General features: G+C 38.2%; 1 protein-coding gene across 2 annotated transcripts in view; it reads left to right on the forward strand.

Annotated features, from left to right (window-relative positions):
- rbms3 (RNA binding motif, single stranded interacting protein) overlaps positions 1–18,961 on the forward strand; it is a 156,968-nt gene that overhangs the window by 39,006 nt on the left and 99,001 nt on the right. For both annotated transcript variants that reach the window (XM_077215006.1, XM_077215007.1), the window contains exons 3-4: positions 8,167–8,225; positions 12,256–12,347. In XM_077215006.1, coding sequence (XP_077071121.1) covers positions 8,167–8,225; positions 12,256–12,347 — 151 coding nt within the window. The remainder of the gene's footprint in view (positions 1–8,166; positions 8,226–12,255; positions 12,348–18,961) is intronic.

The raw sequence follows: 18,961 nt of genomic DNA on the forward strand, positions 1-18,961 counted from the left end.
GAACTTGCTAGTCGATTTTAAATTTTCTGCTTGCGCTCCTAAAATCTTCAGTCAGGGGCTACAGCGCTCCTAGTAAAACAAGTTAGTCTGGAGCCCTGGCACACAAGGTTCATGGACAACAATTAGGACTCTAATTTTGTCATTTTAAATTAATAATTGTGATTTTACTCTGCCGTTTAAATGTTTGGGGGCAGCAAAATTTGTTAATGTTTTTGAAAAAAGTCACTTATACTCATACTCATACTTATGCAGTGTTTTTTTAATGCAGTGAAAATTGTAATATTATTACAAATTAAAATAACTGTTTTCAATTACAATACATTCTATCTTTCTGCATTTTTAATATTATTGCATTTAGCAGTTCATTATATTACTATTATTCATATTAATAAATTGCATGTTTAGGCCTCCTTCTGTCATTTTGTCACTTGATGTCCAATGTAAAATTTGTTTGCTGAAGATTTTTTTTTTATTGCAGCTAACTTTAATGGTTTTATGTTTTCATGGTGCAGGGTAGTGCAGGAAAGTCGCTATAGTGATGTTTCCCTTATGAGACTTCCCTGAAATATCTGTAGTTATTTCTCTCTGCTGTGTTTTTTTTTTTCCAAACCTGAAAGCAGCAACATGTCTCCAGCATACAGACCTAACCTAAGGTCAGATGAGTGTCAGACTCCTCTTGAAGCTCAACTGTTCTGGGTATGCTCAGAAGAGTGTATGAGGGCCAAAAAGCTGAGTCATCACAAGTAATCTTGAGGTCTTTGTAAACTCAATCTCTCTGTCTCGCTTTGTATCACACATCTCCTGTCAATATGTCTGAGGTGGTAAAGGAAGAGGAAGTGGGAAGCTTAGTCAAAAGGTGCCTAAACACTCGGGATAAAGTTCCTTTGGACTGGATCTGGCTCTGTTTTATTGATATCAGTTCTGTCTAGTGCCTTCTGAGAAAACCTTGTCTCATTGTTAATACGTTTGTATTAAAATCATTTACAGGTACAAATTTACATTTTTGTACGTTTGAATAAATGCTGAAACGTGCATTATGAACATATTAACAGTACTTAAACATAAACATCATTGCATATTTATAAATCATTTATATCAAAGATATTTGTATAATTGCCCTTGTACTATGCTCTAGAAACATTTTAGAAAAAGTAAAAAAAAAACATGACTACAGTATTTTAATAAAAATATAGCATTAAAAATATATATATATTGAAACGCCAATCCCACTCCTACCTTTAAACCTACCCATAACCATTTCTTTAAAAATATGTAGTGTAACAAAGAAAAACATAACAGACAAACAATTGTGATCATAATTTATTCAAAAGTAATCCAAATGACAATGTGTCGCAGTCGCAGTCCTCTCTGGCGGTATATAGTTTTGCGTGAGGTTCAGAGCAGAATTTAAGTTAATAATCCCTGAAAATCTGATCCCGATCCACTTAGTGAAAGTGCGCTTTTCAAACGCACATCACCCAAAACATGACATGTCACAATCTGTAATGAAGCAGGCGAGTCTCAATGAGTTTTTGATATCACTGCCATAAAATGTGTCCTAAAGCTTCTTGAGGCAGCAATTTTTTAACGAGTGCGGGATTTGACATTTACGGTCAATGAACGGAATGGAGATTAGATCACTGAATCAAGGCTTGAATTTCAGTTTGTTCCTTACAATTGTATGGATTCTTTTAGAATGGAATTTGGATTACAGTGCATGAATAAAATTCATTACTTTTGTGAATTTATGTAAATTTTTTGGGTGTATTTTATGGTTCTATTGTAAGTCACAGCATAGGACTATATTGCGAAAACGACTTTTGTGTCCCACGGCAAACAAAATAAATATTACATGATAAATATTGGTTAAACAATTACAGAAATGCTATTTTAAGGGTCTAAAGTGTAGTCTTGTATAACATCATGTAATCCTCTAATACAAATTTGCAGCAAAAGACACATAAAACAAAGCGAATTGTTATCATTTAATAAATGCGACTGAAAACAGTCATTGATATGACATTTGAATAGAATAGAGTCAAAATATTAATATTAATATTTATGAATAAGGATTTGTACACATGTGTACGTCTGTAATGTTTGGTGCTGTCAATAAATCAATAATGTATGTTTCAGTGTCTATGAAAACGTAAATCTACTTTTGGTAGAAACCACACTTTATGTAAAATACATAAGAATACTCATGAGATCATGTTGCACAGCAAGGAAGGTGTCAGTCATCTTTTTGAACTCTCCTCAACTGTTCAAACCACAGACACACTCGCTTGCAATTCCTGGTACCAAGAAAAAAAAGTGATGCAAGCCATGTCCTGTTAGCACGGTTCCTGTTGCGTTTTGGACACAGTCCTAGATTTACCATAAATAATAAATAAAGGGCCCTAATAATGTAAGGTACCCAAATAAAGGTTTCTAATTTGCTAGTACAATCTGCCAGATTGCATGTGTGATTTGAAGACTTATTGTAGGTGATTTAACGAAGATTAACTTTGCACAGCCACGCTTGCAAATAGGTTGCTCACACACACATTTAAAGAAGCGTTTTGCATTTGGTAACTTCACCGAATGTTAGTCACGTCGCTCGCTTTCGTCTCTGACTGAATAATAGGACACCCGTGGCAGCCTTGGCTCACTTGGTGTCCTTGGTGAGAGAAGGTCAAGAAAGATGTAATATGAGATGTGTTAGTCTAATGCTAAATTTTTAGTTTGCGGTGCAATAATATGCAAGAATATTCATATTCCGTCCTAATCTGGGTTTGAGGTGTTGACAAAAGTTTTTAGCTCAAAAGCTAATCTTAGACAATGTAGTTTTTTTTGTTTTGTTTTACGATTTCTGCCACTGCATTTTTTTACCTACCTGCTGCATTATGAACGTTATACATGTTATTTTGCATGTATATTGAGTCATGCCTCGGCTTATTTTTTATTATTGTACTTTCTAACAAGTTTGAACGAGGCTTTACACATGCAATCAATGTCTGTCACTTCAGGAAAGTGAATTCTCCTTTTGCAATGTCACAGGGCTTCTTTCTTGACTCCAACGGTGCAAGCGAGTGTACAAACAAACATCAGATGCATGTAACTTGCGCTGCTGAAGTGTCGAGCGGCGTGTCAGATGAGACAGCTGCATTGGTTGCCAATTAAGAGATCCTACACACCCACCTGGATAGAAGTTGAAAGAATGCTGGTTCACATCTCTCGGCACGAGACATCAAACAGTCCGGCATCCGTGGCTGCCGGTGCTCTGGGGAAAATAAAAACACAGATCAGAGTGTGTGACGGCCCTTTGAGAGCTGTCATTAGCACTTCACACACTGCAGCTGAAAGCTTCGTACACAAGACGTGTTGTCTTGACGGTGATCAAATCAGCTGGGATCTGCTCCCAGCTTGGGCTGTCACAGCACGTTGAGCCGTGTCGCGATCTTTCAAAAGTGCGTGTGTGGATCTAGAAATATATTCATCTTCATTGAAAGTCGTTCTAGGCGTTTTGGTTAACCTCATGGGGTGTTTACAGTTTCTTGTGTTCATGTTGATTTGATTTTGTGTGCTTGTGGGTTGACTAAAGCACTCAGAGGGTTCAGTGTGTGCTGTGTTGGAAAGGGTGGTGGCGTGTGTGTGATCCCGTGTGTGTCATTTGTGGGCCTCTCTTTTGGACCTGATCTGCTCTGGTTAATGTGGAGAGAAGGTTCCTTCGTCCAAATCACCAGAGTTAGAACATTGTGATTCCACACACTGGCTGAATTGTGGTCTTTCACTGGAGGTTTTGGTGTGTGTGGTATCAGCAGTCTAATTAAAGCTCTCTGGTAATCTGTTATTGCGTTTCTGTTAAGGGCGTTTCTTTCTTTCTTTCTTTATTTCTTTCTTTCTTTCTTTCTTTCTTTCTTTCTTTCTTTCTTTAGCCCCTTTCACACAAAGATTCAGAAAAATACACTGATAATGTGTCCCGGGATTTGTTCTGTGATTGTTTGATTTTGGTTCATTCACACTGCCAGTGATTTTCTGGAATCTGTCCTCACGTTCAAACACATCCCGTAAAGATGCCGTCAAGATGTGACGTCTAATGTCTCTGCAGCGTTTGCTTATGATCTGCAATTTCTGCAAAACCACGCTCATGCATTTTTTTTTTTCTGATTCGATCATAAATTAGCGCAACGTACCGTTTCACTTAAGCTGGCGAATGATCTCAGCTTCAGCGTCATCATTACAAACACACCCCTTACAGCATTGATTACAGCTTTTGTTCACACAGGGCGCATTCCGGGACTGATCCCGACAATGTAACTAGGTCCCCATCCCAGGATCGATGCCGGAGTCAATCCCGGAGTCAATTCCGGAACATGTTTGCGTTCATTCAGAAGGCACTCTGGCAATTTTATGGCAATTTTCCGGGATCAACGGACTGTGTGAAAGGGGCTTTTCTGACTTGACAACATTTGAGCACCATGTTGTTTATCTGCTCTCACTGAAATCAACAAAATCATATCCAACTGGTGACATCAGCAAAAAGGAACGTCGTTTTAGGGTAGCGCTATTTTTATTATGATTATGCAATATGCACTATAGGACAAGAAATGTGGTATAGAAAGTATATGGGTCATTTCTTTAATACACAACTGTTTAGAGCAGGACTTTGGACCAGTGAGATTTCATTGTGACCAGGCCAACCAATTGCAAACTGTTGAAAATAAAAAACAAATGACCGACAAAGTGCCTTGATATGCAAACTATATTGTTGTCCGTCATGGCTGATTAGAACAAAAAGTCAATAATGAGATTTATGTGATCTCAGCTCTGTTGTGTTTGGAATGGCTGGGACATGATGCAATATACTATTTTTGTCCTTGAGTTATTGAGTATAATTTTGCTTTATATAATAAAGTAGATTGTTTACGAATATTGTAACATGCGACTTCTCTCACTGTAAACCATTTAGCTCTTTGGCTTGATGCTATGTAAGGTCAAATTCTTGGCACTCCAGACATCCATGAGGGGAACTCCATGCTTGTGGTTCTGAAAGTTTTCAGCTAGTAAACACACTTGAATCTCGTTCTTCATCAAAAGTCTGCATCCATATAAAGTTTTTAAGTTGATCGGCGATAATCTTGAAATGCAACCCATTTAAAAAAAAGGTTCAGCACTTCATTAGTGTGACTGATAACACTTGAGATTTGCCAGCATGAATTTTTACATACGTATGTGCATATTGTAATGAAATGCATGCAATGCTAATTATTAAAGCTAGTGCATCTTTGGGAGCTAATGACTATAAGACCACATTAAAGGAATAGTTGCCCACCCAAAAATAATATTCTGTCATAATTTACTCCCTCTCAATTAGTTTTGAAGATTAGATTTTAAAAAAACAACAACTTTGTTTTCTATTCTACAGAAAAAACATTACATGTGCATTTGAAATAAGAATAACATGAGGGTATGTAACTGATGACAGAACTATAGAAGATTTTGGGGGTAAAAATTATTTAAAAAAAGAACCAAAAACACCCACATTTACATTATTGAGCAAGTACATGCATGTCAATTCTCCGTAATGCACTTTTAGCCTGTGTAGAGTAACGTCAAATGCCAGCTTCAATGCTCTCCGTCAATTTTAAACTACCCTGATGTTCATTGTTTAGTGTGAGAGTGATCAGGACACTTTGCCAGATGTTCTCACAGTGAGCTCCTCCACCTTTGGCTGCAATGTTAGCTGTGTCATCCTGACAAATGATCCGAAAGAACATTACGTTAACCAGAAAGTACGGCATTGGGGTCATTAAAGTTTTTGAGGTTTCAACAAAGACTTTCATTTTGTAACTTATACATCTCAACCACAGACTCCGTCTATTGAACATTAATCCCACCTCAGTAGTTCTCAATGCTTCATTTATCAGCATCTAAACAAACAAAACAAGACAGACAAATGATTAGGGGGACATTTCACTCCCTGCATCCCTTATTGGCTGTAGGAGAATGAATCTACGCCTATGTTTGTGAGGAAACCTTCCTGTTTGTGAGTTTCGTGTTAGTGAGATATCCGTGTGCATGACCGCGGCATGGCACTGGCTTGCGGAAACGTTGCCAGCTATGTTGACTACATTCCTCTCTCAGCTCCACCCCCGACCCACTCACTCATCTGAGACGCCTGTGTTTATCCAACCACTTGTTTTGCAAGATGAAATGGCAGCAAATCAAGCGTTCGAGTCAAATGGTTCTCATGTGTTTCCATCACATTGGTCTGCTACATGCTTTCTCCAGCAGAGCTCCGCATTTTCATGTCTTCCACTCTCTGTTATGTGGTTGCTCTCATCCCCCGAGTTTCAACTTTGTTTACTGACAAACCATATTGAGGAAAATAATTCAAACAAAACCAGTATTGTTTCTATAGTCTCTGCAATCCCAGAGTTGTGATTATCCGTTTTTCGCAAAAAACATCCGCCCACACATACTCGCTGTGTTATGGTGTGAATTGCAGAAGACTTTGTTGATAAATTCACACGAAACCTCGAACGACAATTGTTTTTTCTGCTATCAACCTCGTACTTCCACAGCAGCTTATTATAATTATTTGTATTTCTTCTGTAAAGCTGTGCAGTTTGTGGGCTTATAAGGGATTTGAGATGAATTAGCTGCCATTTTCCAGACATCAGTGACACAATGCCTCGATGGGACGCCGCTTCTCACGGTGACAGTAAAATTATCTTTCCCTTATTAAACGCCTCCATCCTTATAAAGGTGGGTAATATAGTCTCCCGCTTTTACCTGGAGGTGGGAGCCGCATTAAATATTAATTAAAAAAGTCACATCAGGAGCGCCACGGTTATATCAGTCTTCCCAGTCTTCAGGCGGAGACGGAAGCGATAAGTAACTTTATTACCTCCATCGTGGATGGAAGGCAGGTGGTAGGGGAGGAATAGGGGAAAAGAGGGACTGCAGAGGGGAAGGGATTCTTCTGTTGCGCAGACACTTTCGTGTTTCTGCGTCAAGATTGATTTCGCTATGTGAATAGGGGTTTTGTGGAGTAGAGAGAGAAAAAAGAGAAAGATTATTAGAAGAATACATGAGTAATCAGTGTTGTGAGCTGAGGTGAAAAAGTAAAAACGAGGGTGGGGATTTTTGTGGTGTAGATTGGTGCTCTGTGAAGCTTCCAATGTTTAATTAAATCACTGGGGTTTGAAACTCCCATCCTGCGCCCAAAATCAACCTCTCCTTGTTTACGGTGTCCTGTTAAGGAATGTATTGATGTATCGATGTAGATCCTTTCGTCAAGATTTTTAATGAAGCTAAGCTAAACCTTATTAAACATACTCTTTGAGTTAGGCTCAAACTTTTTAATTAAGTTCGGAGCAAAGATTACACTTGGGTTTTTCATCAAGTTCAGGCACTTGTATGTCCCAGTGGTTGACTTTTATTAACTAACAAATTTTAACTTTCTTTTTGTCAAATGAAGGTCACTTTAAAACTGTCCCAGACCCCGATGGAAATTCCCAAAATCGACTTAATAAATAAATGTTATTGATCTTATTGTGAAAGATTCATCCATGTATGTTTCATTTTTATTTTGATCAGACTTTCTGGTGACAAATGCTTGACTTTTTCCAATCATTTAGTCCGTTTAACATCCATTCATCCATTACACTCGGATGTGCATCACCGTATGGAAGAAATCTGTTTCATTTCGACTCTAAATTATGAAAGACCATCATATAAATATTTACATTTTTTTCAAAATAACCATATATTTATACTTATAAACAGTGTCATTGAATATTGACACTTTATAATATTCTAAAATCAGTTTTATGAATTTTTCAATGAATTCATTTATTGAGTAATTCCAATGATGCTGATGTTTTGTCAAATTATGCAAGTCTATATTGCATGCATTAAATAACTATGAAATTAAAATTGGCAAAATTATCCTATTTTATTCTAAAAAATGTAATTTCCATTATTCCCACCAGGTAATGTAATCAAATACAACACATAATTTGAGATATGGTGGAAATCAAAATGGATAAAAAGATTAGACACTGTTAGTGGACCATAAAGTCAAAAAAAAAGTTTTTCCCACGTTTCATGTGATACATTGAAATGTACTTGATGTTCTTTCATTTGAGCTGACCCTGTTGTTCTCTTTGTCCTCTGCAGGTATGGAAAAATAGTGTCAACAAAGGCAATCCTGGACAAAAACACCAACCAGTGCAAAGGTGAGTACCGCAGTCAATATCGGTTTGTATTAAAAACATGCTCACAGAGCATTCACAGTCTCACTTAAAATAATCAATAATCTCTTTTGAAAGAATCGGATTAGTCGGGAGATTGTCTGGATGATCTTTAGATGCGGAAACGTGTTTGCGTGATTGTGGGTGAAGTCTTTACAACCGGATAAGACGTTAGCGTGACTAACAGGGTTAGCCATGGCAAGGAAAAGCACAGGGTTCCTCCTGTGTTGATTTGAAAAGTCCGGGCCTATTCGTGGGTGTTTAAAAATAGCCATGGGGCGAAGGAAGCGTCCGGCTGAAATTGATGATTTAGCAGACAGCCTCTTTTCAGGAAACACTCAGCCAGTGCTGTAAATAAACAGCCTGTCTTCCTACACAATCTGCCAAACTGGCTTCTGTAGGTTTTTTTCCTGTTTTGTGTGTACGTATACGTCTCTTTGTCATGCTTTCTCTCTGAAGGCACATCTAATATGTCTGAAAATGAGTATTAATGCCCACATGGGAAGGGGAGGGAGGTGGTGTCTGGGAAGCAGAGGAAACCACTCCAGGCTTTAGAGGACTTCCACTTCCTGGAGTTAACTGCCCTCCTACTCTGCCAGGCTCCTCCACCCTGATGGGCTTCCAGCCAGGACTTATGGGAGCCAAGGATATCAGACAGGAAATGAACAAAAAGATGGATTCGCTTCATTCACGGCTTTGTTGAATCTACTTATGATTGTTCTGCTTGCTTCTACGCCGTCCTTTTTTCTTTTTCTTTCTTTTTTTGCACAGGATGTGCAGTATTCATTTCAAAGATATGTTAATTGATTGCAATTACAGGCCTATCTGCCATAGATTAATCCCATATGATGGAGTAAACCATCGAGAGTTGTTTACAATCAAGTTTGTTCGGTCTGTTTGCTTCTGGAGATCATTCGTAAGTTATCAAGCTCCGCAAGGTTTTTAATCACTCTTCTTACATGGGTTGTTGGCCGTTCGTTAAACACACGTTAAAAAGCATGTTTCTTTTTTGTGTTTTGAATTACGCCACTAGACTCGGTAATTATGAACTTGTTTGTGCAAAAAAAGACATTTTCAGTTTTAGACAGCTGTTTTTTCCCCTTATACGTAATGACAGATGGAGAGAATGACAGTGTTGGGGGTTGTGGGCAACATTGAGTAAAAGAGAAAATCAAACACACCCTCAATCACGAGCCTCTCATTAAATGGAGTGAGCGTAAATATTTGCATGTTGTACAACACACCAGGACGCAAACAAGCTCTCTCTTTCACTACCTCGCTTTCCTTTTCTAATTGGAATTATGTGCAGAGGAAGAAGATATTGTGCACAGCTTTTTTTCCCCTCACAGTCTTGATATCCAAAGGAAAAATACGGAGAGGCAAAAGAAAAGAGAGGAATGAGAATAGGGACACTCATTTGAGGCACATTTGTATTTATGGATTTAATTACGTAAAGCTTCCAAAACACTTCCAGGCAAAACCCTCATCTGCGGGATGTCTACACACAAACAGGCTCTTTTTATCTTTTTCACCTCTTTATCAAGCTCCTTTTCAGGCCTTTTCCGGTCCTGGGCGTCACATTGTTAATAGAAATTGATCCCAGCATTCTTCAACTTGAAACCTCTTTCTCAGCCCACTTCCTGATGGCTGCTGTTGAGCTCTCTTGGTCAGTGACCTCAGGAATGCTTGCAGCGATCTCTTAAACCAGAACTGTTCCTCTCTCTGGATCAAGAACAGTCTACTGGAAATCCTTTTTCACACACACGCTCTGTTTTCTTAGGCTTATGAAACATCTGCAGTCTTTGGAACATCTGGATGGCTCTGTTCTCTGCTGTAGAGATCGTTCTCCCTCTCCTTCTCACGTCCATGTTTACCGGGAGACTTCAAAGCGGATGGCGTGTTGTTCTATATGTAAGGTGTGTGTGCGTGCGTAAATGAACACATATGTCTGGCATATAGAGCTGTTGGCTTGAACCATTCCCGGGCTCTCCAAAGCTCTGTGCTCTGCCATCTGTGGTTTTGAATGTCCGTCAGGCTTTGAGAGTGTGTGTGTGTTTAGAGTTTAGAGAGGCTTATGGTGAGAATGCCTCTGCCGAATGAAGACACACTGCCTCAAATGTGCCTCAATTGTACTGAGGGTCTTTAAGAACCTCCGCCACTGCAGTTTTTAATACGATATGTCGTAAAAGAAGTCATGGATCTTCTATCTCGCTTGGTGCCTAATAAATGTTTGGTTAAAGAGCTGGGTGGCGGAATGGACCCTACTGGAAAAGTAGCTGAGTTTTAAAACTTGGTAACTGCTTTCCTGCTGGTCAAAGCTGGCTATTAGCTGGTTTGCCAGGAACCATGTGTGCATATGTATTGTGACGTATCGTATTGCACTTGAACAGTTTAATAGCACTTAAATAAATGATAGTGTGATCATGCACTGAAGCACAGCTAAAGGATGACAGAAAAAAACAGATGCTGGGTAATAGCTTTTTTTTTAATTATTGCAAAATTAACACATTACTGTTTGACAGCCCTAATACTTAATATATAAATATAACAGTGTGTTCTCAAACTTTTTCTCAAACAACCCGATTGTCTAACACAATTTTAATTTTCAATGGCTCTTCAATATAGTGTAAGACACTTCAGGTATTTCTACTGTAATTATAGCAAATAATTCAAACTTTTGTATTAACAGTAAATAGTATTTTATATTAAATTAACTAACCACAATTTATTTTTAAGAGTTCTTCAATAAAAGCAATAGCTATTGAGGGGTAAAACGGAAATAAATAACAAAACAAAAAAAATCTATTAATTTAAATAATTGGAAGTTTGCTGAGGCCCCCTAGTGGGCCCTGAACTCCTGATCAGTAACCACTTAGTGTGTGTGTGTGTGTGTGTGTGTGTGTGTGTGTGTGTGTGTGTGTGTGTGTGTGTGTGTGTGTGTGTGTGTGTGTGTGTGTGTGTGTGGGGGTGTGTGTGTGTGTGTGTGTGTGTGTGTGTGTGTGTGTGTGTGTGTGTGTGTGTGTGTGTGTGTGTGTGTGTGTGTGTGTGTGTGTGTGAGCGCGCGTGTGCGCATGCATGTGTGTAAGTCTTTAAATTGTCAAAAAACTTGTGCACTATTCTATGTCATTTTTTTAGTATAAATAGTGCGAGTAGTGTGTTCACACTGAAAATTACAATTACAAAAAGTGCACTTTGTAATGCCCGCATTATGCACTTAAACAAAAAAGCAATGTGTGGAATGTTGGACACTTCATGCGCTCAACTGTCACAGCTTTAATTACGTAACGGAGGGGGAGGGGCTATGCTTCAATGTTGAAAGACAAAATAACCTTATAAAATGTAAACACTACAAGGTGTATACACTACAGTACATAGTGCGTAGTATAGTTCGACTTTTGGGATGCAGCGATTTAGTCCAGTTTTGTTAACTGGATCAACCGAATCATTTAATCGAATTTGAAAAAAATGCTCAAGAACTCTAATAAACTTGATAAACAGACAAAGCTATCTTATGACTTGGAATATAGTGCATGAATTATACTTTTTCTCTTTTATTATATTTAAAAGAGTTGCCATTGTACAATATGTAAAAAATGCACTGTAAATGTGATTACATAATAATAGAATGTTCATTTTTGGCTGAACTCTTACTTTAAGCTGGATTTTCCAGCAGGGGTGAGGTCAGGCTGAATCCTTCTCTGTCCTGTTACTGAGGAAATAGTTGACAAGCATGAGCCTTGAACAAAATGGCCGTTTCCTGTCTCCCCAAGCACACACACAGACACAAGCGGCTGTGCTCTAACATGCAGACTCTCTTGTGTCGCCACGATCAGCATGATAAAACAAACAACAGAGCGGTCTTGCTTTGACCCATGAATCTTGAATCTGATAAATGCGTCTGATAAGGTCTGATTAATGTCTGATATAGATTTCTTCAGTTTTGGGCGAAAATATGTGTCTTGTAATGTGTATAAATATCTCTTAACTCACTCTTACTCTGTTACTGTGTGTGTAGGATATGGCTTTGTGGATTTCGACAGTCCTGCGGCGGCGCAGAAAGCTGTAGCGTCCCTAAAGGCCAGTGGCGTGCAGGCACAGATGGCAAAGGTAAGCTAGGCTTTACACCATGTCTAAACCAGGTGCACAGTGCCATCTTTCCAGCATCAAGTCTTTTTTCCCAGCAGCATGAGAAATATTGCGTGAAACGACACAATCACAGTTCCATAACTGTGATGTTTACTATAGAGTTATGTGGAGCAGATTTTGTTCCAATGAAATGTCACTGTGAGCGTGTTAGGAAATTGTGTTAGATTGAACTAGTAGTGTTAACGAGAGAAAGCTAAATGATAAAAAATAGTCTGGTTTGATGGTTTTAGAGGGATTGCCAGCTAGATTAGATAAACAACAGTTTGACAAGACTGGCAGACCAGCTAGACCAGTTTAAACCAGCTAAGATTAGTGAACCAGCTTGGGCTGGTTTCAAAAAAATCAGCAGAAAGGAATTAGGATACCATGTACTGTATGTTGCTACTATATTTCTGATTATGGTGTCACTGATGATTATAATGATTATATAGAGAAGATGATGACAGCTGTGATGGTGAATAAGTATAGGTATGATTCTCTGGAAGTGGTGGAAATGGACTCATGTAGCTTGATGTCCAGTGTGTGCATTCAGATGCACGCACAGTTGTTTAAAGCATCTGTCCTCTAATATTCATAAGCTTGCGGTCTGTCAGGCTGCAGATGGTTTGTGTATCTGTGTATCCCATTTGCATGCATGCCTGTCAGAGCTCTCTGCGACGCAGCAGGCCTCATATGAAACAGACAGGTCATCTTACAGAGAGGAGGAGAGGGAGCAGGGAGTGAAAGAGGCATGTTTACATGTTTCCTGTAGTCAGAGTAATAGAATTTACCATTTAAATTGAACTCAATCAATAGCCTTTGTTGCTTAAAATCAATTGCCACAAAAATTATTTTGACATTAAAAAAAAAGGTTGAAGTTAGTTCAACACACTTATGCTCCAAATACTTTCGATTGAGCTTAACCTTGGCCATTACTTTTTAGTGTGTTGAGCTTACAGGCTGAAACTGTTTCAGCAACAGTAAAAGGTAAAAAGGAGCAGTTAAAGGTACAGTATGTAGAATTGACAGCTAGCGATTGAAATGGGTACTGCAGTACAAATTCAAAATATTGGAGAGAGCTGTTTGCCCCAACACCTCCTCTGACTCGATGCTCACTAGGGATGTAAATCGTATTGTTCATCACGATACAATATGATATCGATTCTCTCAGCCAGCAATACAATATTTGCCGATACCTCAAAAATTTCTACGATTCTACGATTGATTTATCGATATTTAGAGATTATGTGCCAAGTATACACAACCAGTTACATTTATATTAACTCACAAATGCAACCAAAATATATAACATGAAAGTTTAATTAAACTCTTTGAAAATTGCACACCCTCACCCATTTGGGACATTTACAAGTTAATTTGCAAAAACAGATAACAAACTGCAGCTGGGTTGTTTTGATTAAGTAATAATAATAACAAACAGTAAAATACAAGTTACTTACAAAATTAAAGTTCATTCAAAGTATGTTTTTTTATATATATTAAAAGTTATTTTTTTTAGCAAAAGCAGATAACTCCAACAGTTGTTTTTTGGCAAAAGCAGATAACTCCACATTTCATGTTTCAGAGTTAAACAAAACCAAGTAATTACTATGATAATAAAACACTCGGTATGTGTGTAACGTTACAATGTTAATCTCCTCTGCTGACATAGACGCCTGACAAAATTTATTGTTGTGATTAAATGCAATACAGGGAGCTTTTCCCTAAACACTGTAATGTGCTGCTTTAGCAAGGTTCTGTGAACAAGTTTCAGCTTTTATTTTCCTTTTACGCCCCGAAGAAGATATTCGGGTTCATCAAGTTCATTGAAATGATCCATCCTCGATCACTTTTGGTCAGCTTTGACGAAACTCCTCTCAGCTAGCACGTCTTTTTGAAGTGTCACCTGACCTGAATATTGTGCGCTGATTTGCTAAAAACTGGGGAGGCATGCTGGTGCTGAGGCAGAAGTGGTGGATCGGCGACATCATGCCGGTTTCTCATGCCATTGCAAAGAACAGGAAGTGGGAGGTGTTTCAGACTGTCAATCATTTGCAAACAGTGTGAGACCCTAGGGCTAAACCAAAGGGCATTAGAAGCATACTGTCTAAAAGTGAGCATCTGCATCAGCATCTGTTACTGGGTTCAAAACTGGACTTTTCATGCTTATCTGAAACCTGGCTTAATCAAAATGCTCTGTCAGCAGCTCTGAATATCCCTGGTTATAACATCTACAGGAAAGACAGGGAGGGATTAAAAAAAGGGGAGGAGTGATGGTTTATATAAAAAGCACATTACAGTGTCACAAAATCCAGTGGTCAAATTGTAATCTATTAGAATGTTTAGGTCTCAATGTCACCCTTTCACCACAAATGTCCTTTGTCCTTGTTGTAATGTACAGGTCTCCCTCTCCCAAAACTTTGAGAAGCTGCTAAAAGGAAACAATCTTTATAAAGAAATTGTCATTATGGGGGATTTTAAAATAGACTGGGAGGACAAACTCGCTAGAAAAAAGCACATTACAAAAAGCCTAAACTAATCACAGACAAGTTTGATCTAACACAAGTTGTCCACGGGCCAACAAGAATAACGAACTCTACCAAGACACAAATCGATCTCATATTTACCAACGGACCGGAATTGTAAAATCATTTAATATGTTGACAGGTTTATCTGACCACAATCTAACTCTTGTCACTAGAAACCTTACCAAAAAGCGTTGCCATCCTTGTGTTAGGGGGGGAAAAAAAGAAACTATTACAATTCCTAAAAGTAAATATCAAAACTTTGTAGTTGCAGCTAACCAAATTCAATGGGATGACATTTTACCTTTAGTTGACTATGAAAAAGATAGCCAAATATTTCTAAAAACACTTGAGAGAACTATTAAAGTATTATTAATTCACACAAATAAATCAAGCATAAACAACACAAAAACATTGTACCTTGGATAAATTCAGACATCGTAAAAATCATGAAAGAATGAGACCAACCCTAAAACTAGCAAATAAAACTAAATCAACTCATGACAGAGGACGTTTCACCATGTTGAGAAATAAAGTTGTACGATCTTTAATAAAAGCAAAGGCAGATTTATTTTTCACTATAATTGAAAAATCAAATGGAAATGCTAAAATAATATGGAATCAGCTTAGAAAAATGACAGGTGATCGCCCCAAAGAGCAAAACACTCTAGAAATTAGAGTAAATGAACAACTGACAAACAAAATTCCGGTTGGCATTCAATCACTATTTTATTGATCCAGTGGCTAACATAGCAAGCTGTTTTACAACTGAGAACATATACACTCCGTCAATAGACACAAGTCAATCAGTTTTCAGTTTATTTAACATCACAGAATCAGAGGTATCACAGACAATTATATCACTCAGACCATCCAGATGTAAAGATATTTTTGATATGGATACGGTGAAGGGGCTAAGTACATCAGTTACACCCCCATCACCAAAATTATCAATCTGTCCATTTCGCAAAATTTTGTTCGAAAGCATGCAGAAACCAGATGTTGCTGCTCCAATTTTCAAAAGTGGAGACCCTCATTCCATGTCAAACTATATACCCATCAGTATATTGCCCACAGTGTCTAAGATTTCAGAAAGACTAATAGCAAAACAAATTATTAACCATCTAAATACCACACCCTTTGCTCTCCACCCTATGCAGTTTGGCTTTAGAGCCAATTACTCCACAGAGACTGCGACTTGCTTGTTTACTGAAAACATCAGAGCTCGGTGGAGTTTTTGGTGCTGTGTTCCTGGATCTCATGAAGGCTTTTGACACTGTTAATTATAAAATTTTACTGACAAAATTAGGCAGTTTTAATTTTTCCTCAGATGCGCTTAAATGGATTGAGTCTTACCTCACTGATCACTTCCAACATGTCAGAGTCCAGTCATTTATATCAGCGGCCCTCAGTCTGTCCACTGGTCTTCCTCAAGGATCAAATTTAGGGCCTTTGTTGCTCTCAATTTATATGAATGACCTCCCATCCTTCTGTCTTGATGTTTCTGCTGATGACACCGTAGTCTATGTTCACGGTAGAAATATCTCTCAGGTGGTTGAGAAGCTCACTTACTCCATGGATAATATTACAGCTTGGTTCAAACACTGCTGCCTGCAGCTGAATACATCAAAAGCAGTAGCAATGTTCTTTACCAAGTCCCACAAAAACTTCAGTGTTAAGCCAGATAATTTTGTTTCAGGGGAAAGGCTGCCGATCGTGTCACAACACAAATATCTTGGGGTTTTAATTGATTCAAAGTTGTCATTTACATCACATGTAAAAAGGGTCTGTAATAGAGTCAAATTTAACCTCAGCAACTTTAGACACATTCTACTTTAGACACATTCGATATAGAATATAGAATCTCGATATAGATATAGAATTTGAATGTGTCTACTTTAGACACATTCGATATATTTCGACACATTCGACACACATCTGATCTATTTCAGATGAGGAGATTAACATTACAAAGACACACCGGCAGACAGTATTGTGAGTAAACAAAAATGCGCGCTTTTGCGGAAATCCATAGACGGACGTTAGGTGAGGATGTGGAAAGTGTCAAAATAAAGGTACCTCATATCGATATTTTACGTGTGGCATCGATGCATCGTTAAGACGTTTGATCGATGCATCGATCCATATCGATTTATTGCTACACCCCAAATGCTCACGTGGGTTGCCAATTTTTGGACACGCAAAAGGAGTGAGCACAATTGACAATGGAATTGACAATTTTTCACCAACTGGCATCCCGGGGTGTTGAAATACTATTGGGTAAATTGGCAGTGGGCAGGGTCACACAGACCAAAACTAAAACAGACATTCTGTCATGGAACGCACATATCAAATTGCTATATTTGGCAGTAGCATTGTTTTTCTGAGAAACATGTGAACTTCGCATTTTTCCTAAATATCTATTATGCTTTAGTACAGTCAAAAAAATTACATGTACATGTGCAGCACCTTTAATAATGTCTGTGGCCATTCATAGGCCATTCCAAAACCTAGAGAGCTACTGCCTTCTAAGGCCCCGTTTACACTAGTGCTTGAAAACGATCCTCGTCAATATTGGCGTTTCCATTGCGTTTCAGAAACGATATCCGTCCACACTACATGACTGAAAACACATGTCACATGACCATTCAGGAACACCGGGCATTCACATAGCACAGCTGATTGGTTGTTGTTACATCAGCGGCCAATGAGCTGCGCTTCAACATTCAAATACTGCTAGTGTTGCTGTTTGCAGTCTGCTGCGCAGATCCAGAAACCCTCCACCTTCCCCAGCTCCACCTGTATAGATCTGCTACGGGGGTTAATTCATGCATGTTACATGTGCAGCTACAGCAGCATGTCTTATATGCTAACAGCAATGTCTGTGAATGAATTGGCAGTAGCAAATCTCAGTTCTTGCTCTACAGCAGCAGCAGCGTAGCAGATCTATTCCGCCAAGAACAAATACATTACCATTACCAATATCTATTACCATTACCATGCCAATCTCTCAAAGAGTTGTCATGACAGAATGCATTTATACCACTGATCTAATCTTATGTTTTATGTGAATTGTATGTGTATGGTATGTGAATTTGTATAGTGTATCTTGCTTAAAGCATGTTGATTTTTATTTTATTTTATCATTTTACTGGAGACAGCAAGGCAGCTCTCTATTTTTTTTTAGCAAGGCTGTTATTTAAGTCTCATTTTAGCTGAAAATTTGAAATTGATAAGTTTTATGAAGAAGAAGAATTTGATTAGCTAGCTAGAGTTAAATATTGATTGGTTTGTAGAATAAGCCAATCAGCAATGTCCCCACCCACCAGCACCCGTTTCATTAAAAAACAGTCAGAGCTGATAATCCATTTATTTTCTCTGTCTGAATATGAATTTCATGGAAACAGCCGTGTAATCTACACATTCAAAGTTATTTTCAAATTCAATTTTCACCGTGCTGTGCTGTTTTTAGTGAATTTCAAGAGGAACAGAAAGAACCGTACAGTCGTTCCTATGTGGAAGAAAGCGAAACTAAACTGTTATTCAGAGGAATTTACGCTGCAGAAGACGGCCACATACGTCTTTTTAACAATGAGAGAAGGGCAATTAAAATAACTAAATCGCTTGACTTAAGGCTCATTAAATTAAACAGGAATGCAATCGAAGAGTTTCCTTCTGCCCTATTAAACCTGTTTTCATTAAGAATTCTCTCACTTTAACAGTGCCTCTGAGCAACAAAACTAGCCTCTTAAACTTATTTCACCAGTGTATCAACCTTCGCCTGTGCTGGTTGCTGCCTATTGTGGAGAATGTCTACAAGGTCAAAATGTGATTCATGGGTGTTGTAGAGAGCAATAGAAGACTAGGACATATTCATTAGAATTCAAGATACGAAGATGCAAACAAACCCATCTAGTGTTAATGTTCACCTTTAGATATTCAAAGAATATTACAAATGTAATATTTCGCAATGAAATGTACCTCAGAGGATTGTAGAATACTTTTATGTTGAGATATTTATGGGACTGGAACGTGCATTAATGCCACAGAGTGATTTGAATTGAAATGGTG

Source organism: Siphateles boraxobius, unplaced genomic scaffold (genome assembly GCF_051911475.1).
Source record: "Siphateles boraxobius isolate OS27281-9 unplaced genomic scaffold, OSU_SipBor_1 68, whole genome shotgun sequence".
NCBI lineage: Eukaryota > Metazoa > Chordata > Actinopteri > Cypriniformes > Leuciscidae > Siphateles > Siphateles boraxobius.